Genomic DNA, 16,306 nt, shown 5'->3' on the forward strand with positions numbered 1-16,306 from the left:
CAGCCCCAGAGCATGATGCTACCACCACCATGCTTGACAGTTAGTTGCAAATTTCAGTCAAGCTTGAAGGTGTCCCGTTTCAGAGCAGGAGCTTCTTTCACCACCCCCTCCAGTGATGCTTCACTGTGGACAATGACAATGCTGTTCCAGGAGTTTCACACACACAAGGTTTAGTGGTTTGCTTGTTCCTAAACAAATTGACTAATGACCTTTCATTTTAGGATTACTGTTTGGGTCTTTTTTCAGAATTTGGAAAATTGGTGTTACAATAACATGTACTTGTGTTTAGTTGTTTGAACTGATCATCTTAAAGGGTTTACACATGTCCTGGTAAAATTATTATTTATCTTCTCCCTTTCTCTCAAGCAAATGCAAAGGGATTAGAATGTCCGTTGTCACTTTACCTTTTAGGCAACATTAATGCACCCCACGTACATAACTCTACCAGCCAATCATATTTGCATTTCTGCATAGAGCAATTCTGCAACGCATTGCTTCCAATTGACTTTGTCACTAGATTTAGCAACGTGTTTTATAACTTAAATCCTTCAGGGGCTGAAAATGTCCTGGAAAATAATTTCAGGGAAAGAGTGGGAACAGTGTTTTGGAATTTTCAATTGTTTTGAACGTCAAAATATTTTCAAACCTCTCAGTTCTCCTCGGGTCTTCACAGAGTTGCTTGAATTTCCAAAGTTGTTCAATCCAATGATTGCAAACAAATACATTTCTGCTGCCTAAGAGAAACTACCATCTGCTCGAGGTGGATAGAAGTGTGTGAATAGAAAGCTGTTGGGTTTTTTGTGCAGATGGGAGGGATTAAGTGAAGGGTTTGTCAAATCTCTGAACTAATCTCATCAGCTCAAACTGGAACAGTGGCAGGTAGATTTTGAAAGTCTGAACCATTTTCTGAAGAAGCCAGTGGCCTTTTTTTTCTACTGTGCGATCCATACCTTTATGGAAACGTTTCACTCCTTGGCATTCGAAAGCATACCAAAGTCAGGAATTCGCAGAGTTGTTAATCACCGACGCATGACACACAATGTTTCAGACGATGACAATGTTTCAGCTTTGAACTGTGGTACAGTCATATATGACTGCACCGCTCACGAATGTCATTACAGAGGCAAAAATCCCTTTTAATGACATACAGCCAAGATAATGCCATGAGAGATTACAGGACTGTTTTCTCTCTCGCACACATAGGGATCCAACCTCAAAATTATCTTCATGTTTTATTTTGCTGTTTGTCAGGATCCAAAGATGGGCTTTGGAATCGCCGTGTCAGGAGGGCGAGACAACCCAAATGAAGAGAGCGGCGAGACATCCATTGTCGTGTCTGACGTCCTACAAGGAGGACCAGCTGATGGCTTGTTATTGTGCATATTGCTCCTTCATTCCTATTGAAAATGTTACACTGTATAGTAGATGCCTGCTTTTCACAGGGGATTATTGCAAAAAAAAAATATTTGATACCTCCATAAAACCATAATACTGTGCATTTTTAAGTATCAATCATAGCACAAAACTACGGTGCGTTCAAGGACCACCGAACACGGTGCGAAATGTGAAGCATCAAGAAAGAATGTAAAATGGTGATCTTTTTAGCAGTTGCACACATGTGCTGTTTTACCTGTATTTTCACATATTTATAAATTATTACCATGCAGCGTATGGAGAGATGTTTTCTGTGGAAAAAAATTTAACATTTCATTTATAGTTGGACTCCGGTTTCCTCCCACATTCCAAAAACATGCTAGGTTAATTGGTGACTCCAAATTGTCCATAGGTATGAATGTGAGTGTGAATGGTTGTTTGTCTATATCAGGGGTCTCAAACACGCGGCCCGCAGGCCAAATGTGGCTTGCAGGACACTAGTTTGAGGCCTCCGCCTTGATATAAAAGTTTAATGTTAGTGCAACCCGCGCAAGTTTGATATGGATGCTGTATGGTATCATGTACCCAGAAAAAATTATTACGTTTGATTAATGTTCATGTTAAAGGGTAAATAACTGTTAATAGTTATCCTCCCTATCCGTGTGGAAGTGGTAAGTTTTTGGCTATTTAAGTTTAAAGGAAATAACTTGAAGGCTACCGTTTAGGTCGCTAGCTCTCTAGTTTGCGAGTGAGCATGTGTCTCAAGACCCTGCAGTTGCGCAATATGTCGTAAATAAAAAGAGTATACATATGTTTATATGTGCCCTGTGATTGGCTGGCGACCAGTCCAGGGTGTACCCCGCCTCCTGCCCGAAGACAGCTGGGATAGGCTCCAGCAACCCCCGCGATCCTCGTGAGGATAAGCGGTAGAAAATGAATGAATGAATGAATGAATGAATTTATACTTGGATTTATTGACACATCGACGTCTGCTTCGGAATATACGGTATTCTGGCAACAAATATTGACCAGACAAGTTCCTCCAACTGGTTATATCATCCTACTTACAGTAGTCCATCTGGGGTCTGCAGCACGTCAGTGTACAGCTAACTGCTGTATTGAATAAGGGGGGGAACTGTTTCTCGGATCAATAACAAGCAGTGATGTCCTGCGGCATCTATTATGATCAAATAAGTCGCTGAATATGTTAGAACAGTGACTGACAGAACACAACTTGCCTTCTCTGACTAGAAAAAAAATGAATTTACGTTTTTCACCACTACTATGTACAGTATTTATACATCTTTGTCTCATTTCTCTCTGTTTAGCGAGAATGACAGGGTGGTGCAAGTGAATGCCATCCCCATGGAGGGGGTCATTCACTCCTTTGCCGTCCAAACCCTCAGAAAGTGTGGCAAAGTGGCGAAAATTGTAAGTTGTAATGTCTCACGGTGGACACAAAGATTTGGATACACCACAAAATTTTAACTTGTATGTTTGGTGTGAAATCTTCTGTTAACGAACAGACAGTCAAGCGGCCAAGGAAGGTTCCTGTGAATGTTATGAATCGTCCCGGATCACCCGACGATAGGGTCTTTAACAACGACTACACTGATGATTACAACTACGACCAGGACCGCCGCAGTGTTTACAGTGGCAGGCAGGACCATAGCCTGGAGAGGGAAAGAGGAGGCTACATGGATTCTGGCTACCAAACACGTGAGCGTGAATACGACAGAGACTATGACCGACACGACCGGGGCAGGAGTACGGAGAGAGACTTGAGTCCAGACCAGCAGTACAGGAGAGATGGTAGCAGAGGTCGTACGTTGGACCGAGAACGTAGCCCTGATCGCCATCACAGAAGTGAGCATACACTCAGCCGTGACTACAGCCCAGACAGACGATACCGTAGCGAACGCATGTTAGACCGAGATCACAGTCCTGATCGGCGATACCGCAGCGAACGAGCCCTCAACCGTGACTACAGTCCGGACAGACGCTATCGTAGCGAACGCATGCTCGACCGCACCAACAGCCCCGACCTGGGCTACAGACGGGACAGTCATAGCCCGGGACGTAGCCGTGGACGTGACCACAGCATCGAGCGAGGACGAGATCGAGTCACGAGCGACACAAGAAAATATGACGAGCCGTTGAAGCGGGGTGGTAGCAGGGACCGCTTGGATCGCTCGCCTTCACCTGCCGCGATGCCCATCCCTATGCCACGCCACGCCAGAGAACTGGAGCCACTGGAGAAACCTCTGAATGTGCTGCTGCTCAAGAACCGACCAAACGAAGGTGAGATAGTAAATCAACCATGGTAGACTCGACACATCCAGCAAAGAACTTAGAGAAATTGAATAATACTATATTTTAATTCACACCTCTTGTCTATGAAAATCACATGTTTGTTGTTTATGTTCCAGAGTATGGCCTTCGTCTGGGCAGTCAGCTCTTTATTAAAGAGATGACCAGCACAGGACTTGCCAGCAGAGACGGAAACCTACAGGAAGGAGACATCATCCTCAAGGTTTTTTACTATCAATTTACTTGTTTTACTGCTTTACTGTTTTAATCAAATGTCATTAGGGGTGTCACAAGATCTGGCAAGTCTAATTCAGAAAAAAAACGTTTTGTGGGCACTAGTCCAGGGACGAGAATTCATTCATTGATTTTCTACCGCTTATCCTCACAAGGGTCGCGGGGGGTGCTGGAGCCTATCCCAGCTGTCTTCGGGCGAGAGGCGGAGTACACCCTGGACTGGTCGCCAGCCAATCACAGGGCACATATAGACAAACAACCATTCACACTCACATTCATACCTATGGACAATTTGGAGTCGCCAATTAACCTAGCATGTTTTTGGAATGTGGGAGGAAACCGGAGTACCCGGAGAAAACCCGGGAGAACATGCAAACTCCATACAGAGATGGCCGAGGGTGGAATTGAACTCGGGTCTCCTAGCTGTGAGGCCTGTGTGCTAACCACTGGTCCGCCAAACTGGATAATTTTCCCGGCCATGTGCATGCGTGTCTGTTTTCGTTGTCTCCTGCCTCCAAACAGGCAGGAAGAGAGTTCACTCTGTGCACTGGTTTCAGCACCATGGTGTGTTTTATCCATAGAACAATGGCATGAATAGAGTGAACCCTTTTGTCAGTCATACAGTCTCTTTGTCTTGATGGGTGGAGGTGAGGCCGGTAGGAAATATATACAGTACAGAGGAGAGTAGCCTCATGCCTCATGCAAGGTAACATAGTCAAAATTCACTTAGTATATTGCAATATATTGTCATGTACTTTTTAATGAAGTAATGTTAAAATCTTGTCTTGTCTCATTCTCATAGACCCAGTCTCTTGTGACACCCCTAAATGTCACTGTCCCAAATATTGTCCGTATTACATAAAGCTACAAAGAAAATGCCACGCTTGATAAACAATGTTAACGGCATTAAAGATACTGTTTACTGTGTACAAATCCAATATATCCGGATCATATTGCCCTTCATCTAAAATGTCTAAATTGGCAGTACGATACAAAGAGACCATTCCAGACTGCCATTCTCCTTATGCCTGGCAATGGTCGAAAACCGATTATGTTGACAACCGCTTCTGTCGACATGAGGCAGCCAAGGAGTGGGGCATAGAATATTTTCTGTTCTATTAATTCTTATTCTACCTTTCTACAGCCCAATGAATACATGTCTACATTGCTCCTTAATGATGTAATAACCATGTATGTCCTCCTTCCTGTCAGATCAACGGTACGGTGACTGAAAATTTGTCCCTGAGCGACGCAGGGAAGCTCATTGAGAAGTCGCGTGGGAAGCTGCAGCTGGTGGTTCAGAGAGACAGACAGCAAGTGCTGATCCGAGTCCCCCCGATGGTCGACAGCGACTCAGAGCTTGATGGTGAGAGATATTTGAAACTGAAAAGCAGCAGGTCCTATCCAGTGTAAAGGCAAATGTGTGGTTATCCTCCTCATGTATAAACCTCAACACTTATGCCACAATCAAGTATGGAACTATTACTATTGTACTGTATTTCTCCATCAAATCTGTTTTCCCATCACTGAATAAAAAGTGTACTTCCACATCAGTTTATAGTGTTCTTTACCATCAGAGTTTTCACCAAACAAAAAAAAGAGCAAAACATTATGAGCTAAGGGGAGATTACAAATAATTTCCTCTCTACCTTCATGAGAATTCGCTTTTATACCTAGTTTTAATGTCACATGACCAAATGTAGTACTGTGATTGGTCTGTTCCAATCTAGATAAGTGGTGTGAATGGATGTTTTGCTCACCAAACATCTGCAGGGAGGGTGGAATAGCCAGAGGCCCTGTGACCCACTTTGTCTCTTTTTGGGTGTGTGTGTGTGTGTGTGTGTGTATGTGTGTGAGAGAGAGAGAAGGTTCTCACCCGCCTTTGGCAGGGTGAACTAATCCACCACCATAATCCAGCTATTGGATATGACAGAATTTCATCATGTTAGGTTTCACACCATACCAGTCGTGTGGTTCTTTTGCTTAAAAAAATCAATAAGTGCTGTATTTTTCTATAAAATGTGTATGCAACCAAGCTTTGATAATGCATGTAATTAGTGGAACTACTGGACTTTGTATGACCTGAAACTGTGGACCATAAGTTGTCTATTTACACATGCATCGGTGTATTTAAGAGTAAACGATGACACCACAATAACTTCTTTTTAACCTGGGCTGTTGCAGACATATCTGAGATTGAGTCCTACCGCTCCTACTCCCCACAAGATGACAGACGGGGCCATCATTCAGACCTTTCCTCTCATTCCTCCAATGAGAGGCTCAGAGAGAAGCCCAGGTATGCAGTTGTCAAATCCTTGAATCCTTTATTAAGTGTACAAAAAAAAACACTCAGCTTTGGGAAATATTTTACTCATTCAAAATATCTGTTCAAGGCCTGATAGTGATCCATCAGTGAGCCATCATTGCGACAATGTCTGAATATGTATTAGTGTGTGTAATGCAGTACAAATCAGGATAATGCAGGATTATGTTTATGTTTAACTAAGCTCAGAGACCATCAGCCCAATTGCTATAATGTCGATTAAAATTGTCTTTCACCTGTAGACATGAATCAATTTAATTTCTTTTGTTAGTAGAGAGGACCCACCAAACAGGCTGGCTAAAATGGGCGCCATGCCGACCCCCTTCCGAGGTCATGACAAAGCTGTGGAAGATGGACCCCCACTGCCTCCTGAAAGGGAGGAGCCACGGCCACAAACACCACCAAGTAAATCTGTTTCTCCATCTCATGTGAAATATACTTTAATGTAAAGCAAAATATTTACTTGTTTCTGTTCTTTTTCCGCACTGCAAGCGATAGCCGTCGCCCCGAAAGTTCACACTCTTCCAAAGGTGCCACTAAAGCCAAGCATAGAGGACCTGGATGTGTACGGGTTAGTATATCAGATATTGTCATACATATATAAGAATCCTATTATTTTTGGCAGTGTTCTACTTTACAAACAGGGTCTTGTTTGCTTCTTATAGGCCGAACACTGTGATGGTGCGTTTTCAGAAAGGTGACAGTGTTGGGATGAGGCTTGCAGGAGGAAATGATGTTGGCATCTTCATTGCTGGGGTTCAGGAAGATAGTGCAGCTGAACAGGAAGGTCTCCACACAGGAGATCAAATTGTAAAGGTGAGTTTTTTTTATATACACTATATATTAATAAATGACTCAGTTGACTCAATACAAATTCTAATATGTTATCACAAATATTGTTATTATGGTAATGGTAATGGTTTTATTTCATTTGAACATGCATCAGATTACAATTGAGTGCATCACATAATCAGTTCACAGTTCCACATGTCCAAAAGGAGTAGGAAGAAGCAAAGCTTATTAAATCCTACCCCTCCATCTGGTACTTTTACAATCAGTAACTGTTACATTTGTTCACTTCCTGCTTTCCATAATACAGTTTAAGATTTTTTTTTGTTTTTTTTAATAATGCACCTCGTACCGAAGTACAAGGTGATATGACCATCCAATGACATAATGTAGTATACCATAGTAAGTGTCAATATAGTGATATATATAGCACATCATGACTGGTTCAAGACTCTTCATCCTTGTATTTAGCAAACATCAACTGCTTGTATTGTTTCTTGAATTGGCTCATCGTTGTGCATTGTTTGAGGTCCTTACTCAATCCATTCCATAGTTTGATTCCACATACTGAAATGCTATGGCTAGCATAACGTAGTCCTAGCATATACGTAAGTGTTTCAAATGTAGTTCTTCCCTGAGATCATATTTCTCCTCTCTTGTAGAGAAGTATTGGATGACATTTTTAGCTAATTGGTTGTTTTTAGCCTAATGCATTATTTTAGCTGTTTGAAGATGAACTATATCAGCAAGTTGAAGTATTTGTGTTAGCCCATATTTCCACACAATAAGTAATATATGGTAGAACCAGAGAGCAATAAAGCGTGTGGAGTGATTTCTGATTGAGAACAAATTTTGCTTTGTTCAATACTGAAATATTTCTGAGAAATATTTCTATTATGACAACTATAATTCATTCATTCATTCATTTTCTGCCGCTTATCCTCACGAGGGTCACGGGGGTGCTGGAGCCTATCCCAGCTATCTTCGGGCGAGAGGCGGGGTACACCCTGGACTGGTCGGCAGCCAATCACAGGGCACATATAGACAAACAACCATTCACACTCTCATTCATACCTATGGACAATTTGGAGTAGCCAATTAACCTAGCATGTTTTTGGAATGTGGGAGGAAACCGGAGTCCCCGGAGAAAACCCACGCATGCACGGGGAGAACATGCAAACTCCACACAGATGGCAGAGGATGGAATTGAACTCTTATTGTTATTGATATATAGTCCAAATATTTAAGCATATTCTCCACACAGTTACATTTTGTCATCTCAGGTGAACAACATGGACTTTAGGGGTATGGTTCGTGAGGATGCAGTCCTTTACCTCCTGGAGATTCCAAAGGGTGAAGATGTGACCATACTCTCTCAGAGCAAACCTGAAGGTATAAATCTCAAGATATCACAAACGTAATTGTGGGGGGAGGAGACAGTTTTTGTCTCATGTAATTTTTACCATCCAAAAACAATTTTATGCTATCTTAAAGGATGTGTTGAGCACTAGGACCAAGCGGAGAACAGCTATGCAAGCTGAAGCCTGCTTCCATTTATACAGCCCCGTTTTTTGTTGTTGGTTTTTTTTTTTTTTTGCTTTGTGTGATGAATGTCTGGACTTGCACAATGGTGTTTTCATTAGTTGGCCAGAGTTTGTGCTCATCTGTCACTGTAAATAGTTTTCTTGGCCATTTGATCCGCCTGAGTCGCATCATTTTGATACATTTTATTATCACATACTATAGTATTAATTGGCCCTGTACCCTAGAAACCGCCCATGAATGATACGGGAAAAGGCCGAAATGATACTGTGTCAAAGCCCAGGGCAGTGATACTGATAAAATATAGAGTTTAACCATGTCCAGTATCAGCCCCCGTAGCTGTCCACTCAGAGCGTGCTGCTCTGGTATCGTGCCCATGAAACAACCAATCAGAGAACAGCACACGAGTGCTTAGTGCCTAGTGCTTCTCCAGTCACCAAAAAACCCAAACTAGATTAATGGAACTTGTGGATTAATGGTCAGACATTGATAAGATAAGACTGTTGATAAAATATTATTGTTGAAATATTTTTGCAATTGTTGTGTTTACACTGTTTAGATATAATACATGTAATAAACTGTACATTTTCAGGAAACAAAATGGTCTTTTGATTAAATAGTACGTGATCAAAAGCTCATGATTAAATAGTATGTGATAATAAGATCATCACATGGTTTGTCTGGTATCAGGCCAGGTATCATGCCCCCAAGTGTCAGTATCAGCCCGAGACCGAAGGTCGAACAAACCATGTGAAGTATTAGATGCTTCATTTCCAATAAGATATTGTGTGTGTTTGGACATTTTCAAGCATACAATTAAAAAATGTTGCGATGGTATTTTAGTACACTGGTCACTAGTTGTGACCAGCCGCCACCACATGAAGTACTGTCTAGAATAGGACATTTAAAAAAAAAAGAAGAAGAAGGAACTGTCGCAATGCTAACATGTGTTTTATATGGCTTGTGTTCTGTTATTATGTCGGCTATATTGGGTAATAGGAGTGTAAAGTTGACTATGGGGTGTTATTTCATGCCTAGAGGGTGCTAATAATGTTAAAAACCGTAATTGAAATATTGAAATAGATCGAGGATAGTGCAGGGCCGGGAAGCAAAGCTTGTGGTAGACCAAAAGCAAAGCTGTGGAATAGCTATTTTTGTTTATTGGTGTCAGGTGGGTTACCTTCACACATTGAGTGTGTATTTACAGCCTCCTCCCCATGTTTTTTTTTGCATGCTTGTGCATACGGATGCATTAAAAAGACTGATTAGACTTTTACATTTCTTTGTTTTTCAGTTTACAAAGATATTTTGGCCTCTGGTAGAGGTGACTCTTTCTTCATCAGGACCCACTTTGAGTATGAAAAAGAAGCCCCTCAGAGTCTTCCTTTCGCCAGAGGAGAGATTTTTAAAGTTACAGACACGCTATATGACGGCAAGCTGGGCAACTGGTTGGCAGTGCGCACAAACAAAGAAAACCAGCTGCTGGAGAAAGGCATCATTCCCAATAAGAGCAGGTCGGTTCAGTCTTAATCTTGACGGAAATATGGAGCAGCTTGCCTCAAATCAGGCTGAAGCCCAATTTGCTCACATGCCAGGTGGAAAGATGAAAATACAACTGTCGTATCCACTTTGTTTTTGCATCACAGAGCAGAGCAAATGGCCAACGTCCAGAATGCTGCACGAGCTGCATCGGGCAATGACCGAGGAGACTTCTGGAGGTTGCGAGGACAAAGAGCAGCGAAGAAAAAAGATCTTCGCAAGAGTCGAGAGGATCTGAGTGCAACCCCAGTTGCCACGCGATTCCCAGCCTATGAGAGAGTGGTCCTGCGTGAAGGTGGCCCAATTATTGAATGTCCCAGTCTTTGAATGTCACTGACAGTTTGCTTTGTATTATTTCCAGCTGGTTTCAAGAGACCTGTGGTGATCTTTGGGCCCATTTCTGATGCTGTCAATGAGAAACTGGCCAACGACATGCCGAATGAGTTTACTGTTGCGAGTAAGTGTCGAAACGGTGGTGATTGTCTCTATGATGGAAAAACAGTACACCTTTATTTATTTTCCTTTTAAAAGAAACTGAGCCAAAGGATGCTGGAAGCGAGAAATCATCCGGAGTGGTGCGATTGAACACAATCCGACAAATCATTGAACAGGTATTGTATTCTATCAATACAGTTTGATGATGCTGATCAATAGGGCTGGGACTAACATTGCAGTTTTGATTAATAAAAAATAGCTTACACCAACATTGATGCAGCAAAGTATACAACTTTTCAAAAGTTTTTGTGTACTCCAACAATCGTGTTTTTTTTCCATTTCTCAGGAAAGTCACGCACTGTTGGATGTGACGCCTAAAGCTGTTGACACCCTGAATTACACCCAGTGGTATCCCATCGTCATTTTCCTCAACCCTGACAGCAAGCAGGGAGTCAAGGCGATGAGGAACCGCCTCCTGCCTGGATCCAACCGCAGTGCACGCAAACTTTACGAGCAGGCAGTCAAGTTGAGGAAGACCTGCTCCCACCTTTTCACTGGTAGGTTTCAATCCCGGAAGTAGCTCCTCATTCAAGTCGATGCAGTTGCAGTAGCTAAATGTATTTTAGGCTATGTGCTTGTAATAGTGCTGTTTTTTCTGGACTCCAAGCAATGTTTAAAAACTAAAGCTAACTAAACTAAAGCTATAGGAGCTGAAATAGGTCACATACAGCAGTGATTTTCAACAACTGTGCCGTGGCACACAAGTGTGCCGTGAGAAATCGTCAGGTGTGCCGTGAGGAATTATTCAATATCACTTTTTTTAATTAACATTTATTAATAATTTTCTGCAAATATTATGTCATTGTCACGTGTCATTGGTGTAAAGACTGGCAGAGCAATGTAATATTCGTCCGTGTGGCAACACGTAGCTGATCGCCTTGTTCCTCTATTAGACTTAGTGATGCACGTGAGAGGTAGTGGTGACATTTTGTAACATTGTTGGTTAAATTAGCATGCGGATCAAAAGGATCTGCTGTGGCGAGTCCGTAATCAGGAAAAGTTGAAAGAAGCAAATAATGTTGATTATTGGTGTGCCACAAAATTTTTCCAACGTAAAAAACGTGCCGTGGCTCAAAAAAGGTTGAAAAACACTGACATACTGGATATGGATTCAATAAAAAAAACAGTTTAAACCTGTTTAACAGGTGCATTCCAATGTGTAGAAATGTATCAAAGAGCCATTTGGGGCGCTGGGGCCATCCCAGCTGTCTTCGGGCGAGACTGGTCGCCAGCCAATCACAGGGCACATATAGACAAACAACCATTCACATTCATACCTATGGACAATTTGGAGTCTGAGTACCCGGAGAAAACCCACGCATGCACGGGGAGAACATGGCCGAGGGTGGAATCGAACTCGGGTCTCCTAGCTGTGAGGCCTGCGTGTTAACCCGCATACTACCAATACATGCATATTACCAGACTAACCTGTTTTTTTCTTCTTTTTTCCATGGGAATTCAGACACTATTGACCTCAACTCGGCCAATGACGCTTGGTACGGTAGCGTGAAAGATTCCATCCGAGAGCAGCAGGACAGAGCCGTGTGGGTGTGTGAGGGCAAGGTGGGTCCATACATATATTCCCAAAAGACACACTCTATTTTGCTCCATATCCAGAATCGTCCCATCGACTTCCACAACATGACATTTGTAGTCGTTTTCATGTCTTGTCGCTTCCCGTCACAGTTGGATGGTTCGGAGGAGGATGTCGATCTCCATGATGACCGCATGTCATACCTGTCGACGATGAGCGCAGACTACCTGAGCATGGACAGCCGGCTGACCAGCGACTACGACGACACAGCCGACGAGGGCGGGGCTTACACAGACAACGAGCTGGATGAACCACTGGACGAGCCCCAGCCTGTGTCGGCCATCAGTCGTTCATCAGAGCCCGTGCTACCTGACGAGGTGTGTGGTGGGAAAACCCTTCAGGATATTACAACCCAACCCTGCCAACCCTCCTGTATTATGTGTGTGTGTGTGTGTGGTGTTGGTTTTTGTGTAGAAGCCCCATCCTGAACCCCGGGCTCGTATGAGAAGGTCAGGCAGCAGAGAGGCGCTGAACAGAGAGCCCAGTCCTCCCCCTGCTTTTGTCCCTGAACCTCCTAAGGTGAGGGTGCCTCTCCACAAGTGTTTGCGTTAACTTTTAATACAAACACTATATAAATATAAAGCAGGAATTAGAAAATAATGAAAAAGGACTGTAGATGTTTCAGCTTCAGCTCATGTGTTCCTCTTCCTCTGTGACAGGTACGCGCTCAGACCCTGACTGACACATCACGCAGCTACGACTCGCACTCCAGCAGCACCATCAGCAGCGATGCAGCGGGCGTTACCAAGCCGCCGCCTCCCCCTCCGGTGGCACTGAAGCCAACCATCGCCCGCCTCAGCCAAACATCCGAAGATCAGAGCCCGGAGAAGGAGGAGGATGACCCTGCTAACAAATCCTTCCTGGGCAAGGTTGTTTTTAATCTCACAGTGTTTGCATGTTCTTCACATCTTACCGACTAGTTCAATCTACTTGGTGCTACTTGCTGCGTCTTTATTCCACTGTCTTCTCTTATCATTTCCACGGCTTCTAATGTGACAGCAATCAAGGGAGCAGGTAATCGAACGTGTGTCTTCAGCTGTGACTTCAACAAAAAACACATGACTTTCATGCGTTGGTCTTTTCATTCCATTCACTCCAATCGAAAAGATTCGATGTCAATACGTAACATGGACGTACTGGCTGAGTGGAAAAAAAGGATTCACGTAAATCTTGTTATGTCTTTAAAAAGATTAAAGCCTTCGAGAAGATGGACCACCTGGCACGAGCTCAGAGGATCCTCGAACTGCAGGAGGCAGAAAGTGCTCGAGTAAGTACTTCCTGGATGGATATTATTTCCTATGACTGATTTCAGGATGCTTTACTGTTGGAATGACACGGGACCGATGCTAGCGCTCACCTTTTCTCCTCTGGATACCCCAAACAATCAGAAGTCGGTCCCTGGATAGAAGTTAGAACTTCTAACTTCTAGCACAGGCCATTTTCCAAAGCTTTTCACTCCAATCCCGCAGATAAACCATCTTTCAAAGACAGGCCACACACTTTCTAGGACGCCGTTGATGCCTACAAAATGAACCCCTCTCCTTGAAGTTCTTGATATGATGAATGATTGGTTTAGGTGTCATCCAACCAGCACCAATATCCTTACCAATGTTTAACAGAGGAAAAACAAAGATTTCAAGCTCCACCTCCTTTTCTTTAAAGCTTGACAAAGTCACTATTTGTGGCTGGGCTGAAATGCAGTGGAAATTTTATTTTGGAATGTTGTTAGTATCTTAAGTTAATGGCGTCCCTGTCCTTATTGGAGATGTGGGTGATTGAGGGTGGTAAGCCTCCATATGGCTGTAAATTTTCAATTTGGGGCGTTTTAGGTGCAATATAAGTACATACTTATGTTGCACACTTATGCACTGAAAATGCAAAGGGGAAGTGTTGCAGCTGAAGCACATCCTATGAGTCCATGCAGAAGGAAGATGTCTTGGGGTGTTTGTTTCCCCTCTTTAAAGTCGTTGTGACATATCTGGGTCTTGTTGCTTTCGCTCCACAGTTGGAAATCGCCCAGAAGCATCCGGACATCTATGCCATCCCGATTAACTTGCCCAAACCCAATCTCAACCGTCCTCAGCCAATAGGGTGAGCGTGTGGGGTCAGTTGTCCATTTATCAGCCCTTGCTTTTATTCACTCTGTGTGTGTGTGTGTGTGTGTTCCAGTTCCAGCTCCAACCCTGAACCACAGACTCCATCCAGGCAGCCGTACCCTGAGAGCAGAGGGCATGAAGAAGACGAGGCAGAGTACCGCAGACAGTTGGCTGACAGCAACAAGAGAGGATACTACAACCCCCAGAAATACAAGGACACCGAGTTGTAGTACAAGTAAACCTTCGTTATTACACACTGATCCACACAACCTATTCTAACTACACATGTACTGTATTCAATGCCAGTCCGTGTATGTATGTAGTACTTTTTCGTCTTCCTCTCGTGTCATTTATAGTGAGGAGTCAAGCATCTTTTGTAAAAGAAGATAACCTGGTGATCTTTGCGGGCTTCTTATCTCCTAGAAATCATGTTACCTGTCCCCTCTTTGTGCTTGTTTAGGGTTTTTTTTAGACAAAAAAGGTAAATATATGTATTTTGTATGAATATCAAATTGAGGGAATCAAAGCAGTTTTTTTTTTTTAATTTGTTGGTTCGGAGATGTAGTTTTGTCATATGATGTTTTTTTTTGTCTGTGTGTGTACCTCTACTTTGTTTTAGGAATGTGTATGTGAGGGTGTGTGTGTGTGTGTGTGTGTGCATTCTGGGAAGCAGCACAAATTAAAGTGCCTTAGTCATAATAAGAACAAATGTTTCATTAGATAACCGAACCCCAGAATTTCTCTTATTTGTCTTATAATCTTTTAAAAATGAATCACTAACAAGGGCAAATATATTCAGAGTATATTTGAAAATCTTGAATAAATGTTGTTTTTTTTTTAGTTATTTCAGGTGCCAGATGTGTACCATTTAGGTAGAATTATGGCGTATAACTGTATATTTTCTTATCTACTTGCAACCATCCAAGAAAATGTTCTCTCAAGTTAATAATGAGACAATCATGATAGTTTTTTTGAAATGTAGGTTGGGGGTTTTTGGGCTATGATAGAGGATTTCAAATAAATGTTTTCGGTTTTTTTTACATGAAATTTGGCTGTGTCTCAATTTCCACACTTGCTAGCATTTTGAGTACGGGACTAACGAGTATTAGGGCCACATCGATAGGAAATATGGGAGTTTGAGAATACAAAATAGTGTAGTAACACAGTGACCTTTGGCAAAGGTAATGTTACGACAAAGTGTTTGATTAATCAACTTGGAATACGCGCCCTCGGGAACGAAGTACGCAGTGTACAACGTACATATAGTACATACTCATTCATTCATTTTCTACCGCTTTTTCCTCACGAGGGTCGCGGGAGTGCTGGAGCCTATCCCAGCTGTCTTCGGGCGAGAGGCGGGGTACACCCTGGACTGGTCGCCAGCCAATCACAGGGCACATATAGACAAACAACCATTCACATTCATACCTATGGACAATTTGGAGTCGCCAATTAACCTAGCATGTTTTTGGAATGTGGGAGGAAACCGGAGTACCCGGAGAAAACCCGGGAGAACATGCAAACTCCACACAGACATGGCCGAGGGTGGAATCAAACCCTGGTCTCCTAGCTGTGAGGTCTGCGCGCTAACCACCAGACCGCCGTGCCGCCCTATAGTACATATTGAAGTGTGTAAATTGAAACATAACCACGGAGGTTAAAAAAAAGTCCATGACTTGACTTTACAGTAAAGAAGTCTCCTTTTGGATCATGAACTAACATGATGACCTATGACGCTCAGTTTTCGACCCTATTTGTATTGAGTTGTGGACTCCTATAGAGCAGCTACACACAATAACCCATAATAAAGGTCCTTTTTAAACCATTAAAGTTAGTACTTTAGTACTTAGTGTACATGGCACCTTATACTGTACATATTGAAGGTACAGTATTGGATTTGTGCAATTCTGAACTGGTTTGACTGCATAAACAGGTTGAAACCGAGAAGCGCGGCAACATGCATTGAGGAGCCGAGCGTTTCATGAAATGATTCCAAGCCACACTAGCTCG

The 16,306-nt window shown here is 42.8% G+C and overlaps 1 protein-coding gene across 13 annotated transcripts in view; it reads left to right on the forward strand.

Moving 5' to 3' along the window:
- tjp2a (tight junction protein 2a (zona occludens 2)) overlaps nucleotides 1-15,335 on the forward strand; it is a 35,240-nt gene extending 19,905 nt beyond the window's left edge. For 5 of the 13 annotated variants that reach the window (XM_058062326.1, XM_058062244.1, XM_058062307.1 and 2 more), the window contains 23 exons: nucleotides 1,252-1,376; nucleotides 2,703-2,805; nucleotides 2,901-3,675; nucleotides 3,804-3,907; nucleotides 5,131-5,284; nucleotides 6,103-6,214; nucleotides 6,513-6,646; nucleotides 6,734-6,812; nucleotides 6,907-7,057; nucleotides 8,314-8,422; nucleotides 9,867-10,086; nucleotides 10,219-10,406; nucleotides 10,473-10,568; nucleotides 10,643-10,722; nucleotides 10,893-11,103; nucleotides 12,069-12,169; nucleotides 12,293-12,517; nucleotides 12,615-12,719; nucleotides 12,860-13,069; nucleotides 13,200-13,214; nucleotides 13,390-13,467; nucleotides 14,206-14,291; nucleotides 14,370-15,335. In XM_058062326.1, coding sequence (XP_057918309.1) covers nucleotides 1,252-1,376; nucleotides 2,703-2,805; nucleotides 2,901-3,675; nucleotides 3,804-3,907; nucleotides 5,131-5,284; nucleotides 6,103-6,214; nucleotides 6,513-6,646; nucleotides 6,734-6,812; nucleotides 6,907-7,057; nucleotides 8,314-8,422; nucleotides 9,867-10,086; nucleotides 10,219-10,406; nucleotides 10,473-10,568; nucleotides 10,643-10,722; nucleotides 10,893-11,103; nucleotides 12,069-12,169; nucleotides 12,293-12,517; nucleotides 12,615-12,719; nucleotides 12,860-13,069; nucleotides 13,200-13,214; nucleotides 13,390-13,467; nucleotides 14,206-14,291; nucleotides 14,370-14,526 — 3,618 coding nt within the window. In that variant the 3' untranslated portion in view covers nucleotides 14,527-15,335. The remainder of the gene's footprint in view (nucleotides 1-1,251; nucleotides 1,377-2,702; nucleotides 2,806-2,900; nucleotides 3,676-3,803; nucleotides 3,908-5,130; nucleotides 5,285-6,102; nucleotides 6,215-6,512; nucleotides 6,647-6,733; nucleotides 6,813-6,906; nucleotides 7,058-8,313; nucleotides 8,423-9,866; nucleotides 10,087-10,218; nucleotides 10,407-10,472; nucleotides 10,569-10,642; nucleotides 10,723-10,892; nucleotides 11,104-12,068; nucleotides 12,170-12,292; nucleotides 12,518-12,614; nucleotides 12,720-12,859; nucleotides 13,070-13,199; nucleotides 13,215-13,389; nucleotides 13,468-14,205; nucleotides 14,292-14,369) is intronic. The other 8 variants (XM_058062253.1, XM_058062318.1, XM_058062271.1 and 5 more) reach the window with 6 other exon arrangements.
- The last annotated feature ends 971 nt before the right edge of the window (nucleotides 15,336-16,306 follow it).

This window comes from Doryrhamphus excisus, chromosome 2 (genome assembly GCF_030265055.1).
Source record: "Doryrhamphus excisus isolate RoL2022-K1 chromosome 2, RoL_Dexc_1.0, whole genome shotgun sequence".
Lineage (NCBI taxonomy): Eukaryota > Metazoa > Chordata > Actinopteri > Syngnathiformes > Syngnathidae > Doryrhamphus > Doryrhamphus excisus.